Source organism: Crocuta crocuta, unplaced genomic scaffold (genome assembly GCF_008692635.1).
Source record: "Crocuta crocuta isolate KB4526 unplaced genomic scaffold, BGI_CrCroc_1.0 scaffold170, whole genome shotgun sequence".
Taxonomy (NCBI): Eukaryota; Metazoa; Chordata; class Mammalia; order Carnivora; family Hyaenidae; genus Crocuta; species Crocuta crocuta.
The window spans coordinates 2,983,274-3,000,188 of record NW_027527853.1 but is presented as its reverse complement, the minus strand read 5'-3'; the positions used below and the strand labels follow the sequence as shown (position 1 = coordinate 3,000,188).

The following is a 16,915-nucleotide window of genomic DNA, read 5'->3' as shown; positions in this document are numbered from 1 at the left end:
GAGAAAAATCCATTCCCAGAAAAGAATATATGGGAAATTCTAGGCAGTATGGTTTTCCCAACACACTCTAGCCTTCCCTATTCTTCCCACCTCCGGGTAGCATGGCTGCAATGACTGTGGACCAGGGCATGACACACCCGAGAAGACTGGAATGCCAGTGGAACCAGGATCTAGCTCCAATGTCACTAGGTATAAACCAAGGGCTGCGTCCCAACTAGCTCTCGTTGGGTTATTCCTGCACCAGCTTCTCCTCCACATTACAAATTCATGGTTCTCTGCTCTGAAGAGTCTAAGGGAAATAAGAAGGCAACCCCTCTCTTTCTCGAGGCTGACTCCACTAAGTACTGCGGAGAACAAACTACTTGTAGAGGTGACAGGGCCGTTGGGGTTTGTGAGGACAACTTGACATTTTACTGCTCATTTCACGTAGGGCACCTCTGATTCTAAATTCCTCCAGCAGGACCCCAATTGAACACCGTGACTTAGAGAGAAAGCAAGATGGAAAAAGAGAGATGACTTCAAAGGTTTTCTGTCATTCTTCACGCCCATTTACTCACCTGTCTATACACACCCAAAAACCTTTCTTCCAGGTTTACCTTCTTCAAGGCTGTCTTTAATTGTATTGGAAGAGGGGGTATAGGGAGCAAACAAAATGCATGAGCCAATCAATTCCTCTCTCCTACTACCTAAATCCTTGGGATGCCTTCAAACATTTAGATGGTGTCATGTCTCCTTTTCTTTTTCTTTTTTTAAATTTTTTAAAAAGTTTACTTATTTATTTTGAGAGAGAGAGAGAAAGAGCAGGGAAGAGGCAGTGAGAGAGTGAGGGCGAGAGGGTTCCAAGCAGGGATGAAGCCTAATGTGGGGCTCAAACCCACAAACTGTGAGATCATGACCTGAGCTGACATCAAGAGTCAGAGGCTTAACTGACTGAGCCACCTGGGTGCCCCACATGTCTCCTTTTCAAAAGAATCATCAGTGGGATAATACTGAAAGTCTCTCTTTAGCACAAGGAAGTTAATCAAGAAAAAAGGAGTACTTATCTCCTCAAACTTCCTCAAAAGGAAGGAAAATGTTACCCAAGAGCAAGCAAAATGTCTTTTAAATAAAAGTTGAATGAAAGTCTAGTTTCGCTAGAACGGATAGGGTAAGTAAATACCACGCTTGGGCTGTGTCGGTTAGGTAAAGCCTGGGTGCCAGGCCACCCACTTTCATCCTGTTGGCACCAAGCTCAGTGTTTACACTGCACTTTTGTGTGCTGTTGCAGACACTTCCCAGTGTATTCACGTCCTCGGTATGATCAGTCTATACACTCTTCTAGGGCACAGTGTCTCTCTTCTCCTCTCGCATTCTCATTGGTACAGCACCACCCAATGAATCCCCTAGACCTCTCTCTGTCTTAATGCTAAGGAGCTGTTACAGTGGAAAATCAATGAAACATGAACACTTCTACTGCCCGGAAGTTCAGGTCATACAAAAGGAAGCTGTGGGGACGCCTGAGTGGCTCAGTTGGTTGAACGTCTGACTTCAGCTCAGGTCATGATCTCACGGTTCATGGGTTCGAGCCTTATATCAGGCTCTGTGCTGACAGCTCGGAGCCTGGAGCCTGCTTCCGATTCTATGTCTCCCTCTCTCTCTGACCCTCCCCTGCTCTCTCTCTCCCTCTCAGAAATAAATAAAACATTTTAAAAAAATTAAAAACAAAAACAAAAACAAAAAACCAAAAGGAAGTTGTGTACGTGTGGCTTACCTTTCCTGATGCTTTCTGAGGAAACGTAGAAATTCCCAGGCCGCTCTTGGCTTTTTTCTGCAAAAACTATGGGATAAAGAATATTCTAGGTAAAAGCCAAATCAGATCTCTTTCTAAGGGGCTTTACAATATTTTATTTATTTACCAGGAAAATTACCAAAATCTTGTACAAAAATAGAAGTGATGGACTGTACCTTGGACCACTGTCTGCAGTTCTGTAAATCAAAACTCTAGGAGGAGGCAAATAAGGAGCTAAAGCTAGAGGGATTATGAAATAAAGACAGCCCAAAGAGACAAGTCCTCAAAGGCAGAAAGACAAATCTAGGCAGAGGACATGATCGGCACTTATGGGATCATTAAAGAAAAGGGTAATGTGAACAAGGATGTAAGCTGGATCCCAGAATATCTGAAGATAGCCATGAAACACCTTGAAGCTTGAGAGTAAAAGGAAGTGCCACTTAGCATACCAACAAGTGCTACAAGACAGAACTCAGAGGAGTGGAACAGATACCATGTGTACACAGCTCCAAAGGGACTTAGATGAAGTCACTCATGAGCAACAGATGCCCACCAATAGGGCATCCGTGGATATACATATTATTATGGTACCCATTTTACAGATGAGGAAACTAAAGTTAAAGAGAGTGAAATGACTGACCTAATGTCCTAGGCTGTATAGCTGGAAAATGCAAGAGCTGGGACATGAACCCAGGGGATCTGACCTCCAAACCACGGTCCTTTTTGTCATCTCCTGCCTCTCCCTTTCCTTTGCTTCCCCAGTTTCCTAGCATGTCCTTCAGCGACCTTTAGGAATCACCCGTGCCCCTGTCCCAGCTCCCCAAAATGAGCCATGCCACTAACACTCCTCCTCTCCCACCAATTAGGAATTATCAATATATATTTTCATGCCTTTTCATTTGGGCTCCTTTAGAAGCAGACCTGGAGACAAGGATCCAGGTGCAAGGAGTCAGTGTGGGGGCTAAAGGAGGTGAGATAAGGAAGTGGATAAAGCAGTACCTAGTGGGCGTCCAGTAAGGTACCAGGGTGGGCAAGCTTGGGAGCTCTGGAAAGCATTGTAGGACATGCGCCTCAGAGTTCTCCCAGCAGAAGGGCAAGTAGGCTGGCATACTCACTCAGCCACTAACCCATCAGTCACTGGATGAGGGCTTGGGGTGCTAATGCCCCAACTCTTCCAATGTGACTTGCAAACGGAGAGAGGAGACTCCAGCTGCCAGAGAAAGTGGTGAGACTAAAAGACACAAGTACTGACAGGCAGGGTCCAGCCAGTGGGCACAGAAATGGAAAGAGCTAAAGGGACGTGGGCAGAGCACCAAACATGTTTGTTACACACGCTGAAGGACATGTTACCCAAGGGAATGGCAAAGCACATAGAGCACCTGGCTATACATGACGCCCCTCAACTGCATTTCTACCCAGTTTAGGGTTGCCAGGTTTAACAAATCAAAACCGAAAAAAAAAAAAAAAAAAGATTGCAATTTGGGGATATACTTACACTAAGAAATTGTTTGCTTTCTGTCTGAAGTTCATACTTAACTGAGCATCCTATACCTGGGGCTCTGGTTGAGGGCTACCTTCCCCTATTTGTGATCTCCTTTTGCCACACCTTCTACAACTTTCTTATACTATTAAAAATGGAGTAGATGTCAGGCACACAGATCTGGCAATTCTTGGCTCTTACAGTATTTGTAATCATATCGATACAATGGAGTCCCAAAAGAGGGTGAAACTGACAATGCATCAGCATCTAACTGATGTCCCAGGGATCACTATGAAGTCAAACCCAACTCTCACCAATTTGTATTAGTGTAGGTAGGTAGAGAGCCTAGCCCAGTGGCTGAAAGCCAGGGTTGTGGAGTCAGATTCCTTGAGTCCAAATCCTGGCTCTGCTATGTGGTAACAGAGTAACCTCTAGAAGTCTCCTTTTCCTCATCTGTATAATGGGGATTATAACAGCCCTTACCTAACAGAGGATTGTAAAGATTAAATGATACATTCCAGATAGAGTACTCTTGGTAGATTTCAATAAATGTTAGCTATTAAATAATAATACTTTCAGGAGATAGAAGTTTACCAGGGTTCTGGCCATTTGGAGGAGAGGGAAATCTTATTTACCTCTGTCTTCGTACTGCATATGAATGCTTCAGGAATGCCAGAACTGAATCTGATCTTTGCCCATGGTACAGCTCCAAAATCTCCCAAGCTCTAACCCCATCTCCTAAGGCTGGTTAGAGACCATTCAAAAGCAGGCAGTCTCTGAGCAATGGTTTAGAAGTTAAGAGGAACCAGAACTTCTGCCAAGAAGCCCTGAAGACCCTGCTGAGCACCATTCCCTGCCACACTTGCCTTTAGAAATGTATGGTTCATTGTCAGGCAGGTAGTGCGTGCCGGGAGCACTGGCAGTGGCCTCCGGCCTGGGCACTGGGACAGGGGGCCTGTTGGCCAGGTCCATGGAAAAGGCCTCATCATCATCCACTGTGTGATAAACATCTTCTTCCTGACCAGTGCAGTGCAGGTCCCTCTCCGGACTGCCCATTCCCATGCTGTTACCTAGAAACACAGAGAAAGGTGCCTGAAAGCAGTGGCCAAATGAGCTGGATGACTGACGGTCATAAGAGCAAAGAGAGAGACCATAACTTATGTGTATAGTACTGCCCTTTGGCAAAGATCTTCCTCTACATCATCTCCTGTATGATCCACTCAGCAGTCACTGCAGATAAAGCAACTGAAAAACACTGATGTCACCTTCATTTGCCACCCATCATGGCAGCAAAAGGAAGTGAGCACTAGGCTCTATCAGCTTAATTGTATTGCTAGGATACAGTTATTCATTCCATTAGAACTAGGGAAAAAGGGACATATCCCTCAAAGCCAAAGGACACTTGGAACCACTCCCTGGTGCCTGGGAAGCAGTGGAAGGGTGGCCAGGAGTCCTCACCACCAACACCCCCAGCATTCTCATCCTCAGCATCAAAGTGACTACAGCAAATCCTTCCTGCAGACTTCCTCTGTGCCAAAGGATGTTCCAAGTATATTACCCATGTTATCTCCTTTGATTATGTAATGACTCTGCAATAACTACAATCATTATTCTCATTTTGCAGATGAAGAAACTGGGCCCTTGGGGATTTAAATAAATTGCCCAAAGCTACATAGAACCAGACTGGCATCCAGGAAAGCTGGCTCCAGAACTTTTGCTCTTAACCTCCATGCTCTACTGCTTTTTTACAACCTTTGCCCCCACTCTGATCTCCGTCGATCAGAAAGGTAGAGGACCGAAGCTTGCCTCTCCCCCTCTGTCCCTGGAAACCCAGAGCCACAAGATTTTCACTGCCCCCTTCCTGGTGATGGGGTGCAATGTTCTTTGCTGGGAACCGAGTACAGCGTCCTCTTGGCTTCAAGAATCTTAACAGAGCTTTGTGTGCCATCTGCCCCTCATCTACATGAGCCATGGTGACCTCAGGCATGTTATACAACCTGAATACGATTTCCTTCTGAGACCTACTCACCGGAGTACCGTAAGGAAAAGTATCCAGCTTAGTGATTATACATAGTAGGTGTTCTCTCACTTCCTTCTTTTCCCTAGCACCATTCAGTCAACAAATCTTTATTAAAATCTTGCTTGAGATACAGGAATGACTAAAGCTTAGATCTTCTTCCTGTAGAATTTCCAGTCCAGTGATTTATTAGAAAATTTTTAGTTGCATCTTTTCTGAGCTGCAGGGAGACTACCCTTTGACTTCCCTGTGTCTTGGATCCAGACCGACCAGGGAGTTCCAACTCACCCAGGGGCTCTGACTTCCAAGGCTCTGCCCTTGAGAAACTTTCCAGTCAGTGGAGATGCTCCCATCTATTCATCTTTAAACACAAGAGCATGACGAAATTCTGGAGAGGTGTGTATAGTGTTAACAAAATGAGGGGGCCTGCAACAGCTGCTGGCTACCCTACCAGTGACAGTGATTCCCACAGGGCCTGCCACCTGTGACTATGCACACAAGTACTCACTCCTGCTTTTATAGTGCAAAAGCCACCATTGACAATATTAAATGAATGGGTGCAAAGTGTTCCAATAAAACTTTATTTACAAAAACAGGCAGCTAGACAGGCTATGGTTTATCTACCACTACACAGAACTCTTCTTTCTTCTTCACTGTCAAACTACTTCTTCCATCCTGCATCCCATCCTCTTAGCATTCTGCTTTCTATGCCTGCTTCATCAACAGACCCCCCCCCATTAATTATAAACGATTGAACAGCATGAGGAATTAACCACATAATTTAATACCCTCCATCCCTGACCTTCAATGATAATAATAATGACGACAACAACAACAATAATCATAAACCTTTATCACTTGCTCTGTGCCTAGCACTGCTCTGAGGCCCACTGCACAAAAACTCACTCAATTCTCGCAACATTCACCTGAGGAAACTGAGACCAGAGGAGTTGAGAACTTGTCCAAGGTTTTCCTGCTAAGTGAAGGAGGAACTAAATACAGATCAGTTTATGTTCTTTTTTTTTTTTAATTTTTATTTATTTATTTCTAGGAGAGAGAGAGAAATAGCGTGAGCAGAGGAGGGTCAGAGAGAGAGGGAGTCACAGACTGAAACAGGCTCCAGGCTCCGAGCTGGCAGTCAGCACAGAGCCCGACGCGGGGCTCGAACCCACGAACCGTGAGATCATGACCCAAGCGAAAGTCGGACACTCAACCAACTAAGCCACCCAGGCGCCCCTCAGAGTTTATGTTCTTAACCATGATGCAACACAGGCTCAACTTAACAATGTGGGGCAATGTTTGTGTGGGGCACCTGGGTGGCTCAGTTGGTTAAGTATCCCACTTTGGCTCAAGTCATGATCTCACGGTTTGTGAGTTTGAGCCCCACATCAGGCTCTGTGCTGACAGGGCAGAGCCTGGAGCCTGCTTTGAGTTCTGCCTCTTCCTCTCTCTCTGCCTCTCACCCACCCCTGCTTATATTCTTTCTCTCTCTCTCAAAAATAAACATTAAAAAAAATTACTTGTGTACATTCCCCTATGTTATCCTCCTTCACCAGAAAGTCATATCTTGAGGGCACTGATCACATCTTATTTTCCTCCTTGTCCCCCAACCCAACATCCAGAGTAGCACTTTGCTCATAGTTGGTACTCAATAAATTTTGATCAAATAAAATTAAACATACACATTTAAAAACAGGTCTTGTGGAAGGCAGCTTGTTTACCCAGATGAATGGCTCCAGTGGTGAGAACTTCTGGCCTACTTGTACGAGGCCGATGGGAGAACTCACGGCAACGGAGTGCCTTCAATCATGCCATACACCAAGCATATGGCAACCCATTCCTTTAATGAAGCAACATCATACGGAACAAGGCAGCATCTTACATTTGTTTGTCTTTCGCTCTTTTTGCTTCCCTGCTCACAGCTACAAATTACCTTCTAAAAATTTGCGGATCATAGAGTCCTTAGTAGTCCGAGGGAAGCCATCTCCAGGGATTGAATTAGATGTACTGGCCTGAAGCATTTCAACATCTAGAAGAAAAGGAGACTAAGAGTTTATGTGTTATTCTTCCACACAGGCAAGGAGATTTTACAGATGGACGGACAAGTTTTGAGGAATCAAGAGATCTTGAACCAGGAGATTCAAGAATTCATTAATTTATCCATCTTCCCATCCATGCATCCATCCTTCCAGGGATCCAGGCATCCATCCACTCATCCAACTATCTATCTACTTAATAAGGACCCCCTGGGAGATACCTGGGTGGCTCAGTCCATTAAACGGGTTAAGTGTCTGGCTCTTGATTTCAGCTCAGCAGGCAGTGCAGAGCCTGTTTGGAATCTCTCTTTCCCTCTGTCTTTGCCCCTCCCCTACTGGCACACATGCTCACTCATGCACTCTTTCAAAAATAAGTAAACATAAAAAAAAAATAAGGCCCCCCTGTAAGTGTGAGGTATGATGGAAGGCAACACTCACCACCCTCAGGCCCTTTCCTGGACCACAGGGCTCAAAAAGTATAGATATTATGCTCATTTGCATTTGAAACAATGTGTTTAATTTTTAACTTTTTAAAAATGTTTATTTATGTTTGAGAGAGAGAGACAGAGGTCAAGCGATAGAGGGGCAGAGAGAGAGGGAGACCTAGAATCCGAAGCAGGTTCTAGGCTCTGAGCTGTCAGCACAGAGCCCTTTGTGGGGCTTGAACTCAAAAACCATGAGATCATGACCTGAGCTGAAGTTGGACACTTATTCAACTGAGCCACCCAGGAACCCCGGGCTTAATTTTTAAATGTATAACCATAGCATTGTTTATAACAGCTAAAAAACAACTAGAAGTAAAAACAACAAAGAATAGATAAAACTGTGGTTTACTCAAACAATAGAACAGTATGTAACAGTTACAAAGAACATATTAGAGCCACTTTTATCGATATAGTGCCATCTCAACAACATAATAGGACCAATTCAACAACTTAACAAGAACCCTAGTTCTAGGTCACCTGTGGAATTGATTATTTAGGAGGAGAAGCACATTGACCTTTAGTTTTCACTATTAAACATAAACCCATGAAGACTAAAACTACGTGTGAAAATCATTCAGTTACCACAGTAGCTTCCAGTCTAACCCAAGTAACCAACATATTACTTTATGACTCTGAAGTATGCTTTTGGGAGCAAAATTTCAGCATTGTATTAAAAATAGAGCTTTGATATATCAAAAGATTTCATTTAGTAATTCTTATCATACAATTATTGAGTACTTACTTGCTTAGGCAAGATACGTAAAGTTGAATAGTATATTTTGAGAAAAAAATGGTTTGAATTTAATCAATACACACACATATGCCATTTCCTTACTGCTTTGATCTCTGGGGATCAAATAAATACAATCTGGTGAATTTGTATGAAGACTTCTATGCAACTATTTATATCACATCTTCTAAGAACATTCATTGAAAAAAGGTCATGGTCATGAAGCAATGCTAAAGATAATAAACTTCATATGACATTATCCTTGTTTTGAAACAAAATATTTGTATATACATAGAAAAAAAGACTGGAAAGAAATACATGAAAATGCATGTAGTGGCTATTTCTAAAACAGTATAGATTATGAACATTTTATTTTCTATTTTATACTTTTCCTTATCTTCCAGATTATCCCACAGTGGCTTGTGTCGGTTTCATGAAGGAGAAAAACCTTACTAATACTTTTTTTAAAGATCTAGGTAATTATGATCAAATATATACAACTAGATTTTCAAAGCAAAAATAACTTCAGGTTATTAAAAAAATAAATTGTGGTTTACCTGTCAATTGCCAGATTACCTGATTTATTTAAACACAAAAAATAACTGATTTTAAACTTTCCAGGGACCAGGTATTACATTATTACATAGCATAGCTCTTACTGGACCTTGTTTCAAACTTCAATAATCCTTTGACAGTCAAAATAGAAATTTTGTGACCATAAAAAAAAAATCACATTAAATGAAAAAGTTGCAGACTTTTCAGTATTTTCAGTGGCATATTGTTTGTATACATTTTAAAGCCTATAAGACAACATCACATGCTGGGAAGTATAAATGTTGAATTCATGGTAATGAATTCGTTACTTCTAGAGAAGGAGGGAGGACAACTGGATTCTAGAAGGGATTCACACAGGGCTATAATATGTAATTCTTTAGAAATCTGAGACAATAAAAAAAGAAAGAAAAAAGAAATACACAGATGTGTATTGATGGATCAGAATCTTTAAGAAATACATTTAAAAAAAATCAATAGAGTACCAATTGCCCCCAAAAAGGGGAGAAGGTGGTTCTATTTTTGTATTTGCCTGTATATGCAAAAAGCAGCTCTGGGCATAGATGTAAGAAACTAAGGTCACTGTTTTCTTTGAGCAAAAAAGATGAGGGACAAGGAATGGAGAACGATTTTCCACTGTTCATCCTTTTAGAGTTTAGTTTTTTAGGCTATTGAAAAAAATAATATAAAGAAATATGGGGCTTGGATCATGTTTGTGTTACCTTAAATATTATCCAAAAAAGAAGAAGAAAAAGTCCTTTTTTCTGCCTTTTTGATTTATTGTCTCCTTCCACAGTGGAGACATTACACTGGCCACGATGTACCTTGATACTCTAAGCCAAACCCCTGCGGTTCCAAATGAACCTCTCTCGTCATCGCTGAATTCTATAAACTGCAGACATTATGCAGACTGAACTGATCCTGAAACATACGTAGAGGTGTTTTAATTTTAAAAATTAAATTTCTGGGGCACCTGGGTGGCTCAGTCAGTTATGTGCCCGATTTCAGTTCAGGTTGTGATCTCTCAATTCTGAGTTCGAGCCCCGTGTGAGGCTCTTTGCTGATAGCTCACAGCCTGAAGCCTGTTTTCAGATTCTGTGTCTCCCCCCCTCTCTCTGTCCCTCCCATGCTTGCACTCCATCTCTCTCTCAAAAATAAATAAACATTTAAAAAATTTACTAAAAAAATAAAAATTAAATTTCTGATAAGAATTCACATGTAATTCATTTTTTTAAATTCAGGACCAGAAAAATTCCACTTATTTGAGATTTCCTGTTCAATTCACTCATCTATTTTGAGAGAGAGAGTGCATGAGCAGAGGAAGGGCACAGAGAGAGGGAGAGAGAATCCCAAGCAGGCTCTGCACAGTGCGGAGCTCAATGTGAGGCTCAAACCCATGAACTATAAGATCATGACCTGAGCTGAAATCAAGAGTCAGGGTCATTTAACCAACTGAGCCATCCAGATGGCCATCACTTAGCTGTGGTTAGAACACTTTCCCCATGGAGTAGGAAATTGGAAAGAAAGGTGTTTTCTACAGGGGTGTGCCCTGCTGTGAGCAGGCCCCTCCTCTACCTGATGAAGACCCTGTATTACTCTCCCTCTAACCATCCACACCACAGACTGGACCCACCTGCTGCACCACCTCCCCCAGCCACCTGACCCTGACCCAGCCAACTTTTGAAACTCCTCATTTACATTCCAATAAAGCACAGAGGAATACACCCCAAAGTAAAGGCTTGTTGAATCAGATACCCCTAGAGATGAGGGGAGGGAGGAATTCCATAAGCCAGGTGCTGCACCCTCCAGGAAATCATGTCCCTCTCAGGCTCCAGCATCTCTGAGAACCTGGGCTGAGCAGCGCCAGGAGGATTTCAATCACCAATAACCAAACCTCCCAGGCAGGCAATGCCAGGGTGCAAGTTTCAGTCAATCACCTCTGTTGACAATGATAAACCAGTCATAGAACAGCCTAGCTATTTTCGCTAACAAAGGTCAATTTGAGAGAACTGATTTCCATGTCCAAGAGACAGATGCACAATTAAAGCTACAAAGAATATTAGGAAAATAAAATGTGGAAGAAACAGGCAGCGGCACGAGCGGCTCTGGCTGGACCTCGTGTGCTAACATGGTAAGAATGCAGGCATCCGCCCCAGGTAACCATGACCCCACCTTAATATGCTGGGGTTTTGTGGGTTAAAGAATTAAAAAGAAAAAAAGAATGAGCACTAGGAATAAAACATATCAATATCAGGATCCCTTGATACAATGCACGGAGGAGGACACAACACCGTTTCTATGGTATTCTTGCCAAAAAGTTACCACCTCAGTCCAATCACAGAAATATGTGACAAACCAAACTGAGGGGCAATCTACAAAATAACTGATCAGCGCTTAAGTCAAGGAATGACTGAGGGATTTTTACAAATTGGAAGAAACTATGGGGCACCTTGCTGGTTCAGTCAATGGAGCATGCAACTTTTGATGTTGGGGTTGTGAGTTCAGGTCCCATGTTGGGTGCAGAGATTACTTAAAAATAAAATCTTCAAAAGAATTTGGAGGAGACTAAGGAGAAATAACTACATGTGCTGTGGGATCCTATATAGGCTCAGCATCTAAGACCCCATCAGCATCTAGTATCCTACCTACAGGGGAAAATCTGAACATGGCCTAGGGGTCACTTGGTAGTATAGCACCAACACTAATCTGGCTTTACTAACTATGCTTCAGTTATACAAGATGCTGATATTGGGGAAATCTGGATGAAAGGCATATAGGAGCACTAGCATTTTTACAAGTTTCCTCAAGGTAGTTCAAAATAAGAAGTTAAAATAAAAAGGAGATGGAGGAGGAGGAAGGGAGAAGATTTGAAAAGTAGAGGAGGAAATGCAATGGGGAAACTACAGAAGCACAACCCCCAGGAATGACTTGGGCTGACCCTTCCCTGTCCCCCTAGCTACCAAATCACCTTCCAGTGACACGTGTGAGCCATGCACATTGGGTATTATGACCAACGTGGGGCTAAATGAGCCACCAGTGACAAACAGATCTTTTTACTTTGTAATCATGCCTTGACCGTATCTGCTAAATATCAGTCCTGTGATTTCTTAGTAGAGTTATTTCTCCTCCTTGAGCCACCCTAGGATCAAAACGCATAGGTCCCAATTTTGATTCTTCCACTCCTGGCTGGAAGACTGTGACATCCACTGGTCTGACACCAAGCTGACTTCTTAGATCCACTTGATCGTTCAGGCTCACAAGATGACCATGGTCATCTATGCAGGATGGATGGGCTGTTCAGGAGAATGTAGGACACAGCCCAGAAGGACACTGCCAGGTGGCATCCCTCCTCAGGAGTGGTCTTTGTGCCAGCCCAGCAGCTCATGTGCAAGGAGATGAGACCCAGGTCTGGCAGGTGGAGGGCCCCCCAGGAGTGAAAAGCCTCATGGCCCACAGGAGTGGCATGTCTCGTGGCAATCCCTCAGGCATCCTTCTAGGGTCCCCACGAGCACATCAGAGCCACTGAGCTCAGGGAAGCCCAGAGTGCGCTGCCCCTTTCGGGTACTTACAGTCCATATAGCTCCTCCCAGTTCTAGATGCAATTTACCAACCAATTAGGGGTCATTTTTATCATAGGCATATGTTGCCTAGAAACATAGTTGACATTTGACTCTTATCAGGTTACCAGGGTAACAAAGCTGGGAAGTCAACCGAAGGTCAAATTCTCTAGCAGAAGGGGAAATAATAGCTGTTATATTAACTTCGCCCACGATTATCTTGGGTCAAGTTGTTTGAATCCTCTCAGCCTCTCTTATCCTGTCTATAACACGGTGATAATAGTAGTATGTATCTCATAGGTTTTCCATGAGTATTAAATGAGAAGCTAGCCAAGTGCTTAGCACAGTACCTAGCTCAGAGAAAGTGCTAAATAATGCTAATTGCTACTACTATTAGTATTACCATTACTAGGACTATTATTACTATGGTCTTTATTATTAAGTTCTAAATCCAGGATAATCCAGGTCCTAAGCAGAGACCAGTTTTTTAAAAAGGACTCAATTTAAACTTATTCCTTTTTTTAAAAAGTTTTAATTTATTTATTTTGAGAGAGAGAGAGAGAGAGAGAGAGAGGAAGGGGAAGAGAGAAAGAGGGACAGAGGAAGAGAATCCCAAGTAGACTCCACGCTGTCAGCACAGAGCCCAACGTGGAGCTTGAACTTACAAATCACGAGATTGTGACCTGAGCAGAAACCAAGAGACCAAGAGTCAGACACTTAACTGACTGAGCCAGCCAGGCTCCCCTAAACTTATTCTTATCAGTAACTGTTTGAAGTCAAATCTCCTTCAGAGTAATAAATGTTTATGGGTTAATTCTAATATCTTAATTTCGCCACATATTCTCAAATATCCCATGTATTACACTTCCTAAGAAAGAATTATACCCATTCAACATTTTTATATTTGAATATATTTAAAGTAAGGGAGAAGTCTTTAGATACCAAATGCCAACACTTTACAGTAGAATTGTCTGTGGAAACCGGACACACGAACAAGGCTTGCCAGGCATTTTCCAGATCATGGCTCCTGAACATCAAGTCCCAGATGAATAGATCTACAGACTTCCCTCCTCCTTGGCTAAGGCTCTACGATGTAGCCCACACCTGACTTGGGGGTCCCATGCCCATTTGCCCTGTGGTCTCCTGAGGTCCATCACGTTCTTTATTCATGGGCTCAGCAACGAACCAAGGGGAAATTCTAGCAGCTCTTCAGTCCCTTCCGGCCCCATCCTATGCTGCCAAGATCATAGGTAGAGGCTGATCTTAAAGACAGAGCATAAACCCAGAGGATGTGAGGCATGGCTGGAAGAGCATGATGGATGCAGGGTGCAGAGAAGAGAGGAAGGGTGGTCTGCAGACACAGGAGAAAGCTGTGTGCTGACCTGGGGGTCAGCAGTAAAGACCCTGACCAGGGCCAGAGCCAAGTGAATCATTTGCATTCAGGGGACGACCATAAGTCAGAGAAAGGATGCAACTGAAGCCAGGCAAGCAACAGAGGCGAGGACAGCAGCCGCTGAGTGACCAGTGCAGGGCGACATCATGCTCAGAGGTGGCGGTTACCTGCATGGACTTTGGCATCCTGGAGAACTGGGTTCAACCCCTGGCTCTGACCCTTACTGGCTCTATGTCCTTGGGAAAGATACTTGATATCACTAAGCTTATATATCTCCATCTGTAAAGTGGAGATAAATAAGAAAACTGTAAGGGCCAATGGAGACAATGCTCATAAAATGTTTAGCAACAGTGCCTGGCACTAATATTAACGGATACTATTATTATATTGAAACAACCTAGATAGTGTATTCGTTTTCTATTGTGCTGTAAAAAAATTACCCCAAACTTAGTGGCTAAAAACAACATAAACTTATTACCTTATAGTTCTGTAGTTTGAAAATCTTAAGTGGGTCTCATTGGGCTAAAAGTTTTGAGAGGACCGCCTTCTTTTCCAGGAGTTCTAGGGGGAGGATCTGTGTCCTTGCCCTTTCCAGCTTCTAGATGCTACATGCATTCCTTGCTACATGCATTCCTTGGCACTAAGCTCTCTTCCTCCATAGTTGAGGCCAGCCAGCAAAGTCAGGCAGTGAACGTAGCTGAACTGAGTTCTTCTCATGGAGCCATCTCTGGTCTGTTTTCTGATTCTTTCTTCTACATTTTTATTTTTTTTTAATGTTTATTTATTTTTGAGAGACACACACACGGTGTGAGCGAGTGGGTAAGGGGCAGAGAGACAGGGAGACACAGAATCCAAAGCAGGCTCCAGGCTCTGAGCAGAGCCCAACATGGGGCTCAAACCTGGGAACCATGAGATCATGACCTGGGCTGAAGTCAGATGCTTAACCAAGTGAGCCACCCAGGCGCCCCTCTTTCTTCTACTTTTAAGGACCCTTATGATTACATTAGATCCACCTCAGCAATCCAGGAGATTCTCTTTATCTTAAAGCCTGCTAATTAGCAACCTTAATTCCATCCATAACTTCCATTTTCCTTTGCCAGATCGTCTAGCCCATTCACAGAGTCAGGGGCTCTATTCTGCCTCCCACAGATGGAACCAAGTATCAGCACAGTGGGCCTGCCACAAATTTCCTCCCCATACTGGGCTGGCAAGGGCAGTGAGGCCCAGGGCGTAGGGCATATCCAGCAAGTCCATCGTGTCCACACTGGACCCAGCAGCCCTGGCCTGATGCAGGCATTGCACACTACCTTCCATGAAGTTACCTAACAATGACTTTCTTCCCATTTACATTTTAAGTAAAATGACTCTTTTTCTATGTAACTGAACATATATACCTTTGAATTAGACCAACAACAGCAAATACATACATTGGCCTCCGTGTTCCTATTCTGTACTTACAGCAAACATCACTCATCAATCATAGCATTCTTCGTGGCCTCAGAATCCTCAACACACACTCAATCCCTCAGGCACTCAGTACCAACCAACTGACACTGCCATATGAAATGATTTTTCAAACACTATTTGCCCTGTGTTAGGTAGTAAGTCTCAGTAGTAACAGTTACTACCTTTCTAAAGATAAAAAACAAAGTGTCCGATTGTTTGGAGTTCACGAGTAACGAGACCTCAAACTCTAAATTTCTCAATTCCATGTGTATGTACAACTCAGGTTTACAGTGAGCACCACATGAGTGGCTGAATTACATAGAGAATTCTGGACGTGAAGGCAGTCTGCTTCCAGACAAAGGACATTTTGTAAAGAAAAGCCTAACAACAAATCTGTATTCCTAGATGTTCAGGGTTTGTACATCAGATTCTAAGCACTTAACCTTCACCACGTGTCAGTTAAAAATAAACTAAAAAGCCCTGAAACCTGCAGGTCTAAGAAGAAAGTGCAAAGTGCTTTCATTTCAGCAGAGACGAAAAAAAAAACATGTAACAAGGAGATTCAGGGGCCACAGTCCTCAGGGAAGAGCCAGCGTGGAGTCACACCGTACTTCACTTAGGAATCAATCAGAAAGAACCCATTCCTGGGAAGAAAGGAGCTTGAACAGATGAGAGAAAGCCTAGGCAGGCAATTAATTAAGGAATGACTCAAGAGCAATAATGAATTTTCAAAGAAGCCCATATGATACTCCTTAGGGGATATAAATCTAGATCGCTTGGCTGCAGTGGAAACTCCACCCAGATTATGTGTTGTTAATTTAATATAAAACCTAATCTGAGAATCTAATACAGTAAAATATCAGATACTAAGAGGCTATTCTTCTGGAAAGGCTCTAAAACCCTGAAAGCAGGCCAAAAGAATTTTTTTTCCCCAGCAAGTATTTTTATAGCCAAAACAGAGCTTCAGAGCAAGGAGCAGCATGGTAAAGCATCTGGTGAGGACCAGAAGCCAGATTTGTTCCATTTGCATCAGGTGGAATAAAGTGCTTTCACTGGCCATGTCAGTAGGGTGGTCCAACCTCCCCATACCCTAATGGAGAACTGATGGGAAGGACAGAGAGACACACACACAGAGAAACAGACACAGAGACTGAGAGAGAGACAGAGAAAAGGAAAATGGCAATCTGAAATTACAGAGGCTAAAGAGAGGTGGGCAATGAAAATGAAGGGGCTCGGTCAATTGAGCATCTGACTCTTGATTTCTACTCAGGTCATGATCTCACAGTTTGTGAGTTCCAGCCCTGCAACGGCTGGCACTGGCAGCATGGAGCCTGCTTGGGATTCTCTCTCTTCTTCTCTCTCTTTATCCCTCCCCCACTCATTCTTTCTCTCTCAAAATAAATAAACATTAAAAAAGGAGAAAATGAAGGGACTCAGGATGAAAGGGTGAG

General features: G+C 43.1%; 1 protein-coding gene across 1 annotated transcript in view; it reads right to left on the bottom strand.

The window, feature by feature from the left end:
* PIK3AP1 (phosphoinositide-3-kinase adaptor protein 1) overlaps positions 1 to 16,915 on the bottom strand; it is a 125,875-nt gene that overhangs the window by 27,636 nt on the left and 81,324 nt on the right. The window contains exons 9-11 of the mRNA XM_077780341.1: positions 7,199 to 7,294; positions 4,115 to 4,318; positions 1,751 to 1,816 (exon numbers count right to left, since the gene is read on the bottom strand). Coding sequence (XP_077636467.1) covers positions 1,751 to 1,816; positions 4,115 to 4,318; positions 7,199 to 7,294 — 366 coding nt within the window. The remainder of the gene's footprint in view (positions 1 to 1,750; positions 1,817 to 4,114; positions 4,319 to 7,198; positions 7,295 to 16,915) is intronic.